The 14,261-nt window shown below is 35.1% G+C and overlaps 1 protein-coding gene and 1 pseudogene across 1 annotated transcript; one reads left to right on the plus strand and one right to left on the minus strand.

Annotated features, from left to right (window-relative positions):
• The first annotated feature begins 5,936 nt into the window (after positions 1 to 5,936).
• On the plus strand, positions 5,937 to 6,695 carry LOC128235943 (uncharacterized; annotated as a pseudogene).
• A 3,839-nt stretch (positions 6,696 to 10,534) lies between these two features.
• Positions 10,535 to 13,014, minus strand: LOC128235944 (uncharacterized). Its single transcript, XM_052950731.1, is given in 3 exon segments — positions 10,535 to 11,079; positions 11,082 to 11,755; positions 13,010 to 13,014. Coding segments are annotated over 3 exon segments (1,224 nt in total).
• Between the last annotated feature and the right edge of the window lie 1,247 nt (positions 13,015 to 14,261).

Below are 14,261 nucleotides of genomic sequence, written 5' to 3' on the forward strand. Positions count from 1 at the left end.
CGAGTTGTCATCTCTATCGACGAATACAAATACGAATATGTCCTGAAACTTTTAGCAAAAAATTTAATACCTTGTCTCAGATATCTCTGTATTTTAAATTCATATTTCGGTCTGCTTTTAAATGTTAAAATGATTAGTTTTGTATGTAAATACATTCTTGCAGAAACCTTATTACGATATTGATCACTTCTAAAATAATCGACAAAGAGAAGCACCCGCGTTTCGGGTAAGTTGTCATTTGCAGACATGATAGGTGAAATACTGTCAGCACTGAAAAGCACCACCTATTTCTCGAAGGTTTTCGCATACATTCATCCGTGATGCTAAATACTTGTTATCGCCGTGTCAGATCAATTAAACGTTTAATTTTCGGTTCTCACGTATATAAACCGAAACTCGTTTTAATTCACTCGTCCACATTTATTCAACACCTTGAAATAGTCGTCATTCACTCAATCCAATTCAACATAACAGAACGAAATCTCTACGAGTCTCTGAAATAACTTAAACACAATAATCAAGACACATACACCATAGACACAATAACAATCGAAATATTAAAAGAATGAGAACATTACAAACATAGAGTCTCATATAATGTTTGGTTAAGTCCGGAGGTCCATACGATTCTATGAAAAAGAAATGTATGGAATACCACCAAAAGTCGAAACTGGTCCATTGATTAACTATATGCTTATGAGGCAGATGAAAAATCGCAAATGGGTACTCGCTCATATTTTGTAGAATCAACTTGTTATGTATGCCGAAATTAATGACAAATCATTTTATGTTCTTCATGATTCTTCTCTGGTTCTATTAGGCAATCGCTGCTCTTAATTCCTTTTCACCGGTAGTAAGATGCGTACCATTATCGCTGAAAGCTTCTCTGGTTTTCCCCTTCTATTCATGATACGTTGCAAGGCACATACAAACGATTCAATTCCTAAACTTTGTGCGATTTCAGTTTAATGATCGTGTCGTCAAGCAGGTAAATAGGCATCTGTATGGCGCCTGTTGACCACGACATAGCTTGACATAAACAGATCCGAAATAGTCCTAACCACCGAACGTAAACGGCGGTCTATCCGGAATAAGCCTCTCAAGTGTCTGTTGCCTTAGTGTTTTATGTAAGCGCCGTTTACAATCCATGCATGCACTTTTCAATGTTCGGAATCCGTTAACTATGCAATACGACTGTCAAATCAAGGATAAAACATGATGAGCTTTCATGTCAGATTAACCCTGTGATATTTCTGTACTATTATTTCCGTCACTTGGTGTTTGCTTAGTAAAATGATCGGATGTTAGCCTTCAAATTCAAAACTCAGGGCACTAATATTGTCCGCCGACATTTTATAGACCATGATTACGCATGTATACAGTTTCACCAGCGAACTTGATGCCGTTATCTCCTTTGTCGTCATCGTAGGCACATTACTGTTCTTTCATTAGTATCAACTTTCTGGCTGTTTGAATTTTCTTAGTAGCAAACAAGCAATTGTGAATATCTACTTTGTTTCATTTTTTAAGTATTTGTGAATCATAAATGTCATGAACCGAAGCAGGCATCAGATCATGACAATGTATACCAATCTGAATTTCTGTTAAGGATATCTGATACCACGTACTGTCACTGTGAATGGACCATGCTAGTCACAACAGCTGGTTTGATAGTAACATCTTAATTTCCTCAGTGTCATCTTTCTTCATGCTCACATTTTTTGTCTGTAAAATAATATAAATAGTTTCCCTCTTTCCTCTTGGTGTACACCCTTGCAGTCTAAGTCAGTTGGATTCATATGTGTCGGCACACATCACCAATCAAAAGGGGAAGTATCTTCGTGAATAACGAATTGCTAACTGTTAGAAACGTAAACCTTAACATTGAGTCGGTACATAGAATAGCAGATGTCGGCCTTTGTGTCCCGTTATTTTATCAGCATCTGATCAAGTCTAACCGATACCACTGCAGCTGCTAATTTAAGTTTCGGTATGGTTACTGTCTTGATGGGCGCTAACCTAGATTTCCAAATCATAAATGAACATTTGCCATTCCTTTGTCTGTCATATATATCTTAAGGTTGGTTTCTATGACAGGCGTTCTGTGGATTCAATGCGACTAGAGAAACTAATCCTAGCAGATGGTATAAGGAGCTCTTTACAGATTGAACTTTCCATCGTGTACGGGTTTTGTTCTTTCAGACGTATGTTAAAAAAGAACTTATCATTTCGGATGTTTTCCGAGTGCTATTTCGAACTATTTCTTATACTTTTCAGCACAGTTAAGTACTGCTCTTATTTTCCCTGGTTTCAGTGGGTTTAAAATGGGTGATTGGGGAGGTATCAAATCCATTTCACTTTTACTCCCTGTCTTATGTTGGCGTTTGCATGACCTTCCAATTTATAGCCTTTCATTGTATCTTTATACATTTTATGCACACTTTCATTACCCTACAATATCCCTATCACTTCTGCTTTACGTGTGAGTGCTAAGAGTTTGTTATGTGGAAGACATTTTTACTATTGCGCCATGGTAGTCCGATTTTGTAATGTCCGTCCACGTGCGTAGTTGTCTGTTTCATTATAACTAACATAACAGGTCAAGTACCCCTGTCCGTCAATGGAACATACCTCTGCATTAAACGCTTTGCCTTTTTTCTTCTCCTTATTTCCATTAATTGTTGTTTTAGAAAACTCTTAGGACCTACCTTTAGCGTCTAGTCTTTTTAGAAGAAAATCACTTCAATACGTTACGTAACCCCCCGCATCCAACAAAGCATAGGTTTGCAATGTCTACGATTCCCCATGCATGGCTACCGGAAGGAATCGTAGACATACCTTGGTGTCGTAACCACTCACATATGTCAATGTACAACTGCCCGAAGCCTTACACTGGATACCTTAAGCAGCATTGAATGCAGTTTCTTTCTGCATCGTGGAAAATAGTATGTTCTAAACTTATTACCACCTCTTCTAGTTGTGCTATTTAGTATATACATTTTAGCTTACAGTCATATTTGTATCTTTTAATTATAGTTTCTTCTCATTCTTTAATCAAACTATTTTAATAAAACATGTGTTCTTTGTTCAGAAGCAGGTCTAAAGTAAACAATGTTACTCTTGTTAACATAATATACATAACATTCTTTGAACACCAATCAGAGAGAACAGCTAACAATATTACTATGTAGATGTGTTTCACCACTTCACCACAAGTGCAATTTTATCTGTATACATTCACATACACACATTGTCATAATTTATCTACATACCAACATTTAATAATTTTAAATACAAAGTAAAATCATTTCTAAATATATGTTAATCAAGATCGGATACATAGCACATGTTGGTTAAAATATTGAATAGCATAATAATGCTATGTTCTCTACACCAAAGCTTTTGTCGGTTAATACAATTGTACGCCTTTTTACAGTCTATTAAAACATTAGAATTTTAAACTTTACACAATTTACAATTCAATGATACTAGTTAGTGGCGACACCTGGTCAGTAGTACGACCTTTTGCCAGAGACCATTTTGTTCATCTACTAAAATATCTTTAAGCTCAACATATTTAGCAAGCCCTTTATTTAATATAATAATGCATGCTGTATAAACTATTGATGCAAAGGCAACGCATCCGTACGAGAAATGATCTTTCGGATCTAATTTTGAAGATTAATGAATATGATTAATAATACATATACATATATGATCTCAATTACATGTCGAATATTCGAATCATTCGAGGACTAGTCATCCCGTTGGGTTACCACGGCCTAGTATCCTTCTTTGAAGATAATCATTGCTTTTATATAAATGGTTTATTCAAATCTTTGGCAAATGTTTTATTATACATAATTAAAAATTTTAATAAGCGGAATATTGGGTATCATTTTTAATATATTTACATCATCATTGCAATTATTCATTCATTCAATCATTTTGACCTATGCCGTCTCCGAAATTGTTTATAAATGACATGGAGTGGTCAACGTCAGCGATATAAGGACTTTATTTCCATAGTTATACTGAACAAATATAATATACTTATATTTAAACAGCAAAATTCAAAAGTATACATATTTATAAGGAACAGTAAAACAGCGAATGTAAACAACGTATTATCAAACCAATATAAGACAGATTCAAATGAAGTGAAAACAAAGAATCGATGAGCCATTAAAATATCTAAATATTGCGAAAGCATTCAATTTGTATATGCGTATACTCACAAATTGTGTAAGTCCTAACCATTTCTATAAATAAAAAGATCACTGGTAACTTCATTATTAACATAGTTGCAATGTGTATACGATTAAAAAGATGTGCACAAATGTTATTTAGCTATCTTGCCAGTGTACAGAATATCAGTTAAAAGATAAAAAAATATACATGTTAAGATGTTTCGATCGGTGGGTAAACACTTCAACGAGTTTTATATCCCAGTAAATAATTACTGACGCAGTATATCTGTATAAAAATGCTTAAGGTAGTACAAATCCGTGCCAAATATTCCAACGAAGAAGTGTAAGATAAACCTTAAACAGTTGTAAATTTGTCAACCCATTATAATTGATTTCAAGTGCGTTTAACACACATGCATAACTGTTTTTATAAAATGCATTCTATAAGATTTCAAAATTGTGCTCATTTCTTTGAAAAATCAACCGATTCAGCTACAGCAAATTATTTTGATACTTAAAGTTTAAGTTATGATTTGATATAAGATCTCGGTCATCATATGCGTGTGTTTGGCAATAAAATGGAAACTACATGAGTAACCTCAGTGGATAAATATTAAACAAACCCCTACCGTTTACTATTCGATAAAAACATAATCGTCACGAATCAATAAAACAATTGTAGAGACGTATAGAGTCTGCTTTCTTCCATTTCTATCATTTCTCTTTTGCGTTTAGGGGTAATATACAAAAAGACGAAAAATCTACAGTCAGCCACCTATATTTTGGCGAAATAAATGAAGACGAAATGCACCAAACAGAGGGCAGAAACACGAGATAATACTTTGCGGCTTTACGACCTCGAGTTGGAGCTTTTCGGTTTCCCTCTTTAACCCTCTCACAAAAATACGATACAATGCTGTTTAGGCTGGAGGCCGCAAGGCCTACAAACTTTTATTACCGTAAATCGGAATCTACCAGCGGCAGCTCGACATAACATTTTTAACATTTGACGGAGCTGCAGTCTGTATATTAAGTAGATTGCTTAAGAAAGCGCTGCATTGAGTACTCATAACATGTAAATCGGTAAATATTGCAAATAAGCTGCGTCTTGCATAATTACGAACTTAAAACCATAGAACATGCACTTATTGTAATATCGACTAGTTAGTCCCTGGAGGGACATTTCTAGTTATTATTTATTCATTATAATTTATTAATTACTAATTATAATTTGTTATTTATAACTTATTACGTATATCTTATTACTTATTCCATTATACTTTTATGGCGGGAAATCTCGTAGCGCAGACGGTGCATTCGTAAAGAGGTAAGGAATTGTTTAGGAACAATTATTGTTTGGAATAACAAATGCTTTGTTAATGAATTAAGAATTGTATTTTCTCATTTAAAAGGACGTATTTGCAATAAATTGCTGTATTTCACATCCAATAGTGTAGAAGTTCAGGAGCTTTAATGCCATCTTATTTGCCTTCGGATAGTGGATACAATGCACCATCGAAACTTCAATTAATTAAAGAGTACTTTTATGCTGGATTTAAGTACTTTGAAAATCTTCTTCTTTTATGTAGTCGACTTAACCTTAAAATAAGTATTCGGCATTTAAAGCGCATGTTAAGGACAAACAACTTGCGTCGTCGAAAAAATGTCAATACACCACTACAAAACGTAGAAGATCTCATTAGGAAAGAAAATCAACTTAGTGGACAAACTATTGGCTACAGAAGTATGCGGCGGCGTTTAACACAGGACTACAAAATAAAAGTTAAAAGGAATGACTTTATGAGATTGATGAAAGAAGTCGACCCAGAAGGTGTTTTTTTACGTAAAAGTCATAGGCTGAATAGAAGACGTTATTGTGCGCGTGGTCCTAATTTTGTTTGGCATGTAGATGGGTATGATAAGCTGCAACCATTTGGTCTATGTATTCACAGAGCAATGGACGGATACAGCCGCCGAATAATGTGGCTAGAGGTTGGGGCAAGTAACAACGATCCAAAATGCATTGCAAGTTATTATCTGGAAACAGTCAAGAAAATGGAGTGCACCCGAGGATTCACAGAGCAGATTGTGGTACTGAAAATACGCATCTCATTTTCTTACAACCATTGCTCCGTCTTGGCCACCAAGACTCCATGGCTGGAATCAAAAGTTTCATGTATGGAAAAAAGGACTGCGAACCTAAGAATAGAAGCCTGGTTGGGATACCTAAGACGTCAAGGTGTCCATTGGTGGATAAATAAACTTAAAGATTTACGAGAGTGTGGTAGATTCAATGCAATCAATCCTATTCATGTAGAATGTGTAAGACGTTGTCTTATGGATGTTCTGCAACCGGAAGTGGACCGGATAGCACAACATTGGAATTTACACAACATACGAAAACAGAAGATTAATAACGAACTTCCATGTGGTAAACCCGATGATTTGTATAACGTTCCAGAACTGTACGGTGGACATGACCTTGGGAAAAAGATTGATATTTAAGATCCAAAACTTTGCGAAGAAATGAATGCTGTTCGTAAACAGAGCTGTTGTGCAGAATTCATTGAACTGGCTTATTGTCTAAAACCAGACCTTCATGATCCATGTAACGCAGACGGTGGTTTCAAATTATATGACTATTTGATTTCTCTGTATGAGCAAGAATTATAAAATAGCCGAAATCGTGCTGCCAAAAATGTATGTGTATTTAAGGTGAACCGTATGATACTAAACCATCTGTACAACCCGGTTAAAGAAACATTAGCTGATAGAGATATAGGTAAAAACGGCATAAAATGTACAATTTAAAAAATATTCCACCTTTATTCAGACATATAATAATGTCTGTCAAAATGCGTTGTAAAGTATTTTGGATTGTTTTGGAAATAAAAAAAAAACATATTCAACGATTTTGTTAAACTTTACTCAGTTATATATCAGCTGATATGGCCATGAAATTATGTTTCTTCTTGAAGTCCACTAGCTGAACAACATCGTTTTTAAAGAAGTTTTCAAAGAAAATGGGTTAATTAGATTCAAACGTTTACCCTAAGCTGGTTGAATAGTGATTATCAATACTTTCTGTAAACATCTGTGATACTTGTATGTAAATACCTAGCCTGATTGGGGTTGTCTTTTAGGGGGCGGGGTCATGGTGACTGTCACTTGAAATAGAAATGGGTTTCGCAATATCCAATGTACATGTAACTACTTAAGTTAATTTAACTAACTGTTCGATTAGAATTTATGTAAATTGGTTAATCTGCTAGGTAGAATATTTTAAGATAAATCTTTTGATTTCTTTGATAGCTGATGTTTACACTCAATAATTTGACGGATAGCATTAGTTACCAACTGAGCAGTAATTAAACATGGTATGTAGGTAGTGTATGATATGGCCTACCATGAGACTGAATTTGAGGGAATCGAGCCGTTGGGTAATGTCAATTTTGCCATAATATTAATAAAATAATGCTCATCTTGATTTTATTATTCATGAATGATTATTGGCGAAACTTGATAGGAAGATAGCTAATGCAATATAATAGCTCCGAAAGTGTAGCTTGGACATGATTTTCAGTTGATATTTGGTCTCGCTCATGTACAAAGGTTTGGTGTACTATGCAAAAAAGTCAAAACTGCTGCATTAAGAATATTTTGCCATACTTTTTGGTCGTCCGATTGTATAGCCTACTCTCCTCATTTAGCAGCGTTTCACGTTTTTCATCTTATATTTGTATGTGATAAATATACTAAGTCGAAACTGGTTATCTTCTGAAGTATATTTTTTCTTAGATTTTTTTTCACATAGTAATGGCCTTTTAATTAGTATATTATAGTACTTTAGTACCAGTCGTGTCCGGGCTATTTCTCAGTAACAGCTTTCATAATTTCACTAAAACTTCATGGGAAGCTTCACTATCAGGAGGAGATGCACATATCGTCAACATGATCCGGTTCGATGATTTTTCACAGAGTCATGTTCATTTAAAACTATATATGAGCCTATAGTAATACGATGGTACCATTCGCGTTCGGGTTATTTCTCAGTAACTACTTTCATGATTTCAATGATGCATTTTTGGAAGCTTTACCCTCAAGAGGAGATCTCATATGGTCGGTATGTTCCGGTTCTATTTGTTTTACAGAGTTATGTTTCTTTTAAATTCTAGTTAGCTATACTTTATTACCATTCGCGTCCGGGCTATTTCTCAGTTACTGCCTTCATGATTTCAATGATACTTTATTGGAATCTTCACTAGTAATGGCCCTATTTTAATTCTTGTTAGTAATATTATAGAACCATTCGTGAGTTTGCTATTAATCAGTTACCGCTTGCATGATTTCAACGAACTTCATTGGAAGCTCCACTTTCAAAAGAAAATGCGCCTATTGTCAATATGTTCCGGTTCAATGATTTTTACAGAGGAGTTATGGCCCTTTCAAATTCTATATAATAATAATAATAATAATAATAATAATAATAATAATAATAATAATAATAATAATAATAATAATAATAATATATTGCCATTCGTGTCCGTGCAATATCTCATTAACCGATGAAACTTCATGGACAAATTCACTAAAACGAGAAGATGCGCATATCATAAACATAGTATGCTTTGCTATTATACAGAGTAAATGCCCTTTCTTTTTCTTAATTCTATTACCGTAGTACCCTTTGTGTTCGGTCTATCTCTCAGTAATTGTTCTCATGATTAGAATGAAGATACCTGGGAAGCATAACTACCAATAGTGTATACATATGTCGTCTTGATGTGTTTGCCCTTTTAAATAACTTCTAAACCTTAATTATATTATTAAGTACCATTTGTGTCCTGTCTTTTTCCCGTAACCGCTTGCATGATGTCAATAAATTATATTGGAAGCTGTTACTATCAATAATGACATGGGGATTTATCATACCTTTTCCCTAGTTAGTATTTCTTTTTAAATGTTCATTTCCCTTCCCAAACGTGTACCCCGTCGGGGAGCATACATCGTTTCCAATAATACCATTGTTCCATCTAGAATACTGTAATTTTTGCTATTATGTATTTTAAAGTATTTTCGAGTATTTGGCTCAATACTTTAAGTTCAATTTGTATGAAAATTGTGATAAAGCAATTTTGCAGCTTTCATGCTAGACAGTACTGAGCTTAATGATATATGTCGGTGTTTCTTACTATTAGGCATTGCTGAGATATAATGTAACTGGTACTTGCAAGTTTTTGACAGTTAGTTAAAGTTTGCTGTTTAACCTTGACCTCTAATATACTAATATAAGACTGCGTGTTGAAGAATCACATATTGCTATTGACAACAATCAATATGAGTATGACATGCATGCTGGTTAAAGCTTGTTTGGGACTCATTTTTTTAAAACAAAAACGCAAAAACGTTTCTTATAAAGATAAAAATGGACATCTCTACAACATATGACATTTTACAAGCTGATTTTGGCTCCCACCACTGTTTACAAACATATATAGAGGAACTTTGTGTAAATCACACAGTTACTCTAATGCTAAGCTAATAGAAACCAGTGTGCTTTGTGTTAAGACAATGTTCAAAATAGAACAAACCTGGAAAATATTTCATCTTAAGTTGGTTGGTTTTAGACGTTACAAGGTTTTATGTGCTGGATACACTGGCTTCCACTGATTTAGGATATCACCAATGCTTTGAACAATTCAACCAAAACAATCTGATTTTTCTTAAATCCCAAAAAGGCATATCAATAACAGTGCAGTCACCTTTTGATACCCAAAATTTACCATAAACAAGAGGCTTGTCTAAAATTTCATGAAGATGTTATTAACCATATTTATTTAAAAACATGCTGCTTTGTTAATTTATGGCAAGAGAAAAAGTTAAACAGAACATATGAAAAGTACATACATTTTATCATTTATCATGCATCGCTCACAATAATGAATCTTCTAGCACATAACTGTGAAATTTTTATTTAGATACAAAGAAATAGCAAAATGGCATTGTCTGTGAAAGTTTATCAGGGCTCCCACAAATATGAGATACATAAGCGTAGTGGTACAAGTAATGCTTTTAAAGCATGTTTTTCCCTTAATGATGGCATACTAACTAATTGTTACACCTTATAATGAAGAACAAGTCAAAGTCCCTCTGGATGAGAGTTAATAACAAATATAGCATCTAAATGCACATTCTATGTTCAAACTTGAAAAATTACCAAGCATAGTACCTAGACATTACTTCATACAGTAAATGTTCTTTAGAACTTCCTGATGTACACTTTTTGTGTTTGAGGAAATTTGCTTCAGTTACTATGGAACTGTAAAGTCAGATAACTCAATTGTTTACTGATACCACATAATTGAAAATGTGTCACTCTCATTGCTACTGTTAAAACACCCTAAAAACTGTAATACCTCAGGTCTTTCACAAGCTCGGTATCCAAGACCTTCATATAACATACTGCAAACAGCTGTATTCACCTCACTAGCAAGTCCTTGTAAACCATCTGGCTTGGGTTGAAGTCTCATTCTCTCAGTAATGTACTTTACAGGGTCTGCTTCTAGGTTTAGAGTATAATTACAAATAGGTGTTTCACAAAATACTTCTACCAAGGTGCAACAAAGAGACCACACATCAGTCTTGGGAGTTCCACTTTTCTTTTGTAACAAAATCTCCGGATATATTGGGGTTCCTGGCTGTGCTGAACCCCCTGCCATAGTTGTCACTATCGTATACATAGTTTTTAACTTGCTTAGGCCCATATCACAAAGTTTAACAACATGAAAATCATACGACACCATGACATTGTCAGGTTTTATGTCCCTGTGTATGATAACTGGACTTTGGGAATGGAGATAAGACACTGCCTATGATACTTTTTTGCAATGTCTAATTTGGCAGGCATACTTAAACTTCCACATTCCTCACCAAACAGCATGATATCTAGTGTATCACCAACAATGAGTTCTGATACCAAGTACAATTTTTCCATCTTTGTGGCATATGCCATTAATAAAACAATATTTGGATGCCGTACTCTACTATGTAATTCAAGCCCCCTTTCAATCAATGGCTTTGAAATGTTCATCTCCTTCACAGCAACAGATGTTCCTAACCATTCACCTTTAAACACTACACCAAATGCACCCCTTCCAATTTCTTCTCCGATATTTATATCCGTAAGATTTACTTTTGGCACAGATACTGGTGAGTTAACATCTGGCTTTGTTAGATCAGAATCCCTTGCATGTGAGAAAAAAGCATCTTGAGCTCTGCTTAACTGGGACTGTAGGGCACTGTTTAGCTGGGCTTTTGGTGCATTGCCTAGCAGGAAACCTGGAGCTCTGTCTCCAGAGGAATCTGGAGCACTGCCTCGCTGGGACGTTGTAGCATTGACTGATTGAGTGCGTGGAGCACTGACTAGTTGCATCTGTGAAGTACTGCCTAACTGGGAATCAGGAGCACTGCGTAGATGGGACTGCGTAGCACTGCCTAGCTGAGCATGTGGATCTCTGTTAGCTGGGATTGTAGGGCACTGCCTAGCTGGACTTTTGGAGCACTGCCTAGCAGGAAATCTTGAGCAATGTCTAGCTGAGACAGTGTAGCACTGACCTCCTTACGTATGCACCGTCTGCGCTACGAGATTTCCCGCCATAAAGGGACAATGGAATTAGTAATAAGATATAAGTAATAAGATATAAATTACAAATTATAAATAATAATTAATAAATTATGATGATAAATTATAACTAAAATATCCCTCCAAGGCTTCCTTACGAATCGCAATATAATATCAAAATATGCAAATCGTATCAAACTTATCGCGTACTGAATCAGAGTAAATACAAGTTTATATCTGTGTTTACATTTTGGCCGCGGCTGGGAAACTAGAAATTATCGGCTAAGAATAGAATCTTGGAAGTCGGATTCAGACAGATTTATTTCCCACAAATAAACATGGAGAACTCGTTAAACCCGGGAAAAAATATGGAACGTATTGAAGATGCAATTGAATGTTCATTTGGCGTAACCCAAATGTTTTCAATGAAATAATAATATTTAATATTATCCCATAATTAGTTTTTTGGTGACTGTTGTTCAATCATAAGTATGTTTTTTTTATGTTTTAAATAGCATTTTACTTTACATTTTTATTAAGATTGTTAATAAAACAAATAAAAAATAAAAAATAAATTGTTAAGCGCCTGTGTCACATCAAACTATTTACTTGTGTATGTACATACTTACACCCTTTGACCATTACTTAATGCATTCTATTCACATTAACAATTAAAATCAAAGCGCTTAAAACGTTGACAGGCTTTCGACATGCTACAATTTGTTAGTATATTCATGTAAATTAAAATGCCGAATATGAACGAAAAGTGTGTGGATATTTCTCAGTTTGCCTCGGTTATTTAAGCCCCGAGTGGTCAGCATGTTGCATATGCATATTTATAAACCACTGACATAATTCTGTTAATTTCGTCCACGACATAGGTTGCGGACAATATTAAGATAAATCAATACATACAGGGGAAAAAGTATGTGTGCGATTCGAGTCAAAATAAGTTTGCGCTAGGATCCTGTCAATGTAAAAAAACAACTTTTATATAAACTTAATGAACATGTCCATTGAATTATGTTGGATGCATTTGGTTTAACAGCCATACCCTGGTAGTAAACTAATTACGACTCAGTCATGTTTGAAGCGAAGATAAGATATTACTAAGAATTGCCTAAATGCTTTATTCGTGGCAGTGCATTTATTAGAAACCAAAGTTTCAGATACGGTTTTATATGAATTTGAGTATTACCTCATGCTGACGTTTTTATTTCAAGTGACTGATACTCCATGATTTTCATTGAATTGAGTATCATAAAAAAATAAAAGTATTTGCGAAAACAAATCATGAGCATGCATATTCTATCTTAAGGTGTTAATTTTTATTTGTTTTACAATTACATGACTATACTCACAAAACGTAGCAGGCCGAAAGCCTTTCAACACTTTAAGCGCTTTGTTCACCTTTCAGTAAGCATGCGCAAAATCTTATGAAGATGATCATGCCGCATCATGATACACAGTTCTTTGCGCACCTCTTCCTTAAGGCAAAAATGCGAAAATGACACTTTGTCGGGTTAACGCTCTTTCGCGTGGCAGGACAAAAAAGCTTTAATACGAAAACCGCCACGCGAAGCGAAAAAGAACGAAAGTGATAATATACGAAAACACGACAGCCTTTACCTCAAGGAGAGCAGCCAAATAACTGTAATGTGTTTTTTTCTCAAATTTGTGACCTTTCGTCTACACATTGGCGGGGTTCTCGTATTTTCGTGAATTTGTTATTTTGCCGGGCAAGTTCATTGTCTTATTGCATAGCCATAACGAAGGTGTGGCAAGTGAAAGCTATTAATTCACCATGGTGATCAAAGCAAAAGCTGATAAAACAAATTATAGATAGAAGTGCTGAGAGTACTATCTTCATAACTAAGACAGCGAAGGCCATTAATGCGCCATTGAAGGTGAAGCGACTGCCACACATGCGTTGCAGAAAGGATAGGCCACGTACACACTGAAAGGCGACTAAAAGCCACATTAAAGATTAATAAAGTGCAGCCATGGCATTTGTTAACATCATTAAGGTAAGGGTGGCGATGGCCACTAATGTCTTTTGGAAGTAAAACGAAGACAACAACGAACTATATAATGGAAGCGGAAACCACAAACAAAACAGTAATGAAATCGGCGACTTATTCAACGCTCTTATGAAACCAAGAGCCACTTACCAGCCTTTGTAAAGGAAGCCAATGCCATTAATGCTTCAAGTGAAAGGAAGTTAAAGCGATAAATGCACGCTTGTTAGGAAAATGAAGGCAATAGATGTACAACCGTGAGGGGTGCAAAGGCACCACCACAGTATTTTGAAGCGAAACCGACTAACACACCGCGGGAAAAGAAGCGACACTTACTCATTACAGAAATGGTTGCGAATTGTATTAAGGCACACATATAAGGGAAACAAAGGTCTCTAATACATCCTTGTAAGTGAAGTTAAGGACACTATC

The sequence above is a fragment of the Mya arenaria genome, chromosome 5 (assembly GCF_026914265.1).
Source record: "Mya arenaria isolate MELC-2E11 chromosome 5, ASM2691426v1".
NCBI classification, from domain to species: Eukaryota; Metazoa; Mollusca; class Bivalvia; order Myida; family Myidae; genus Mya; species Mya arenaria.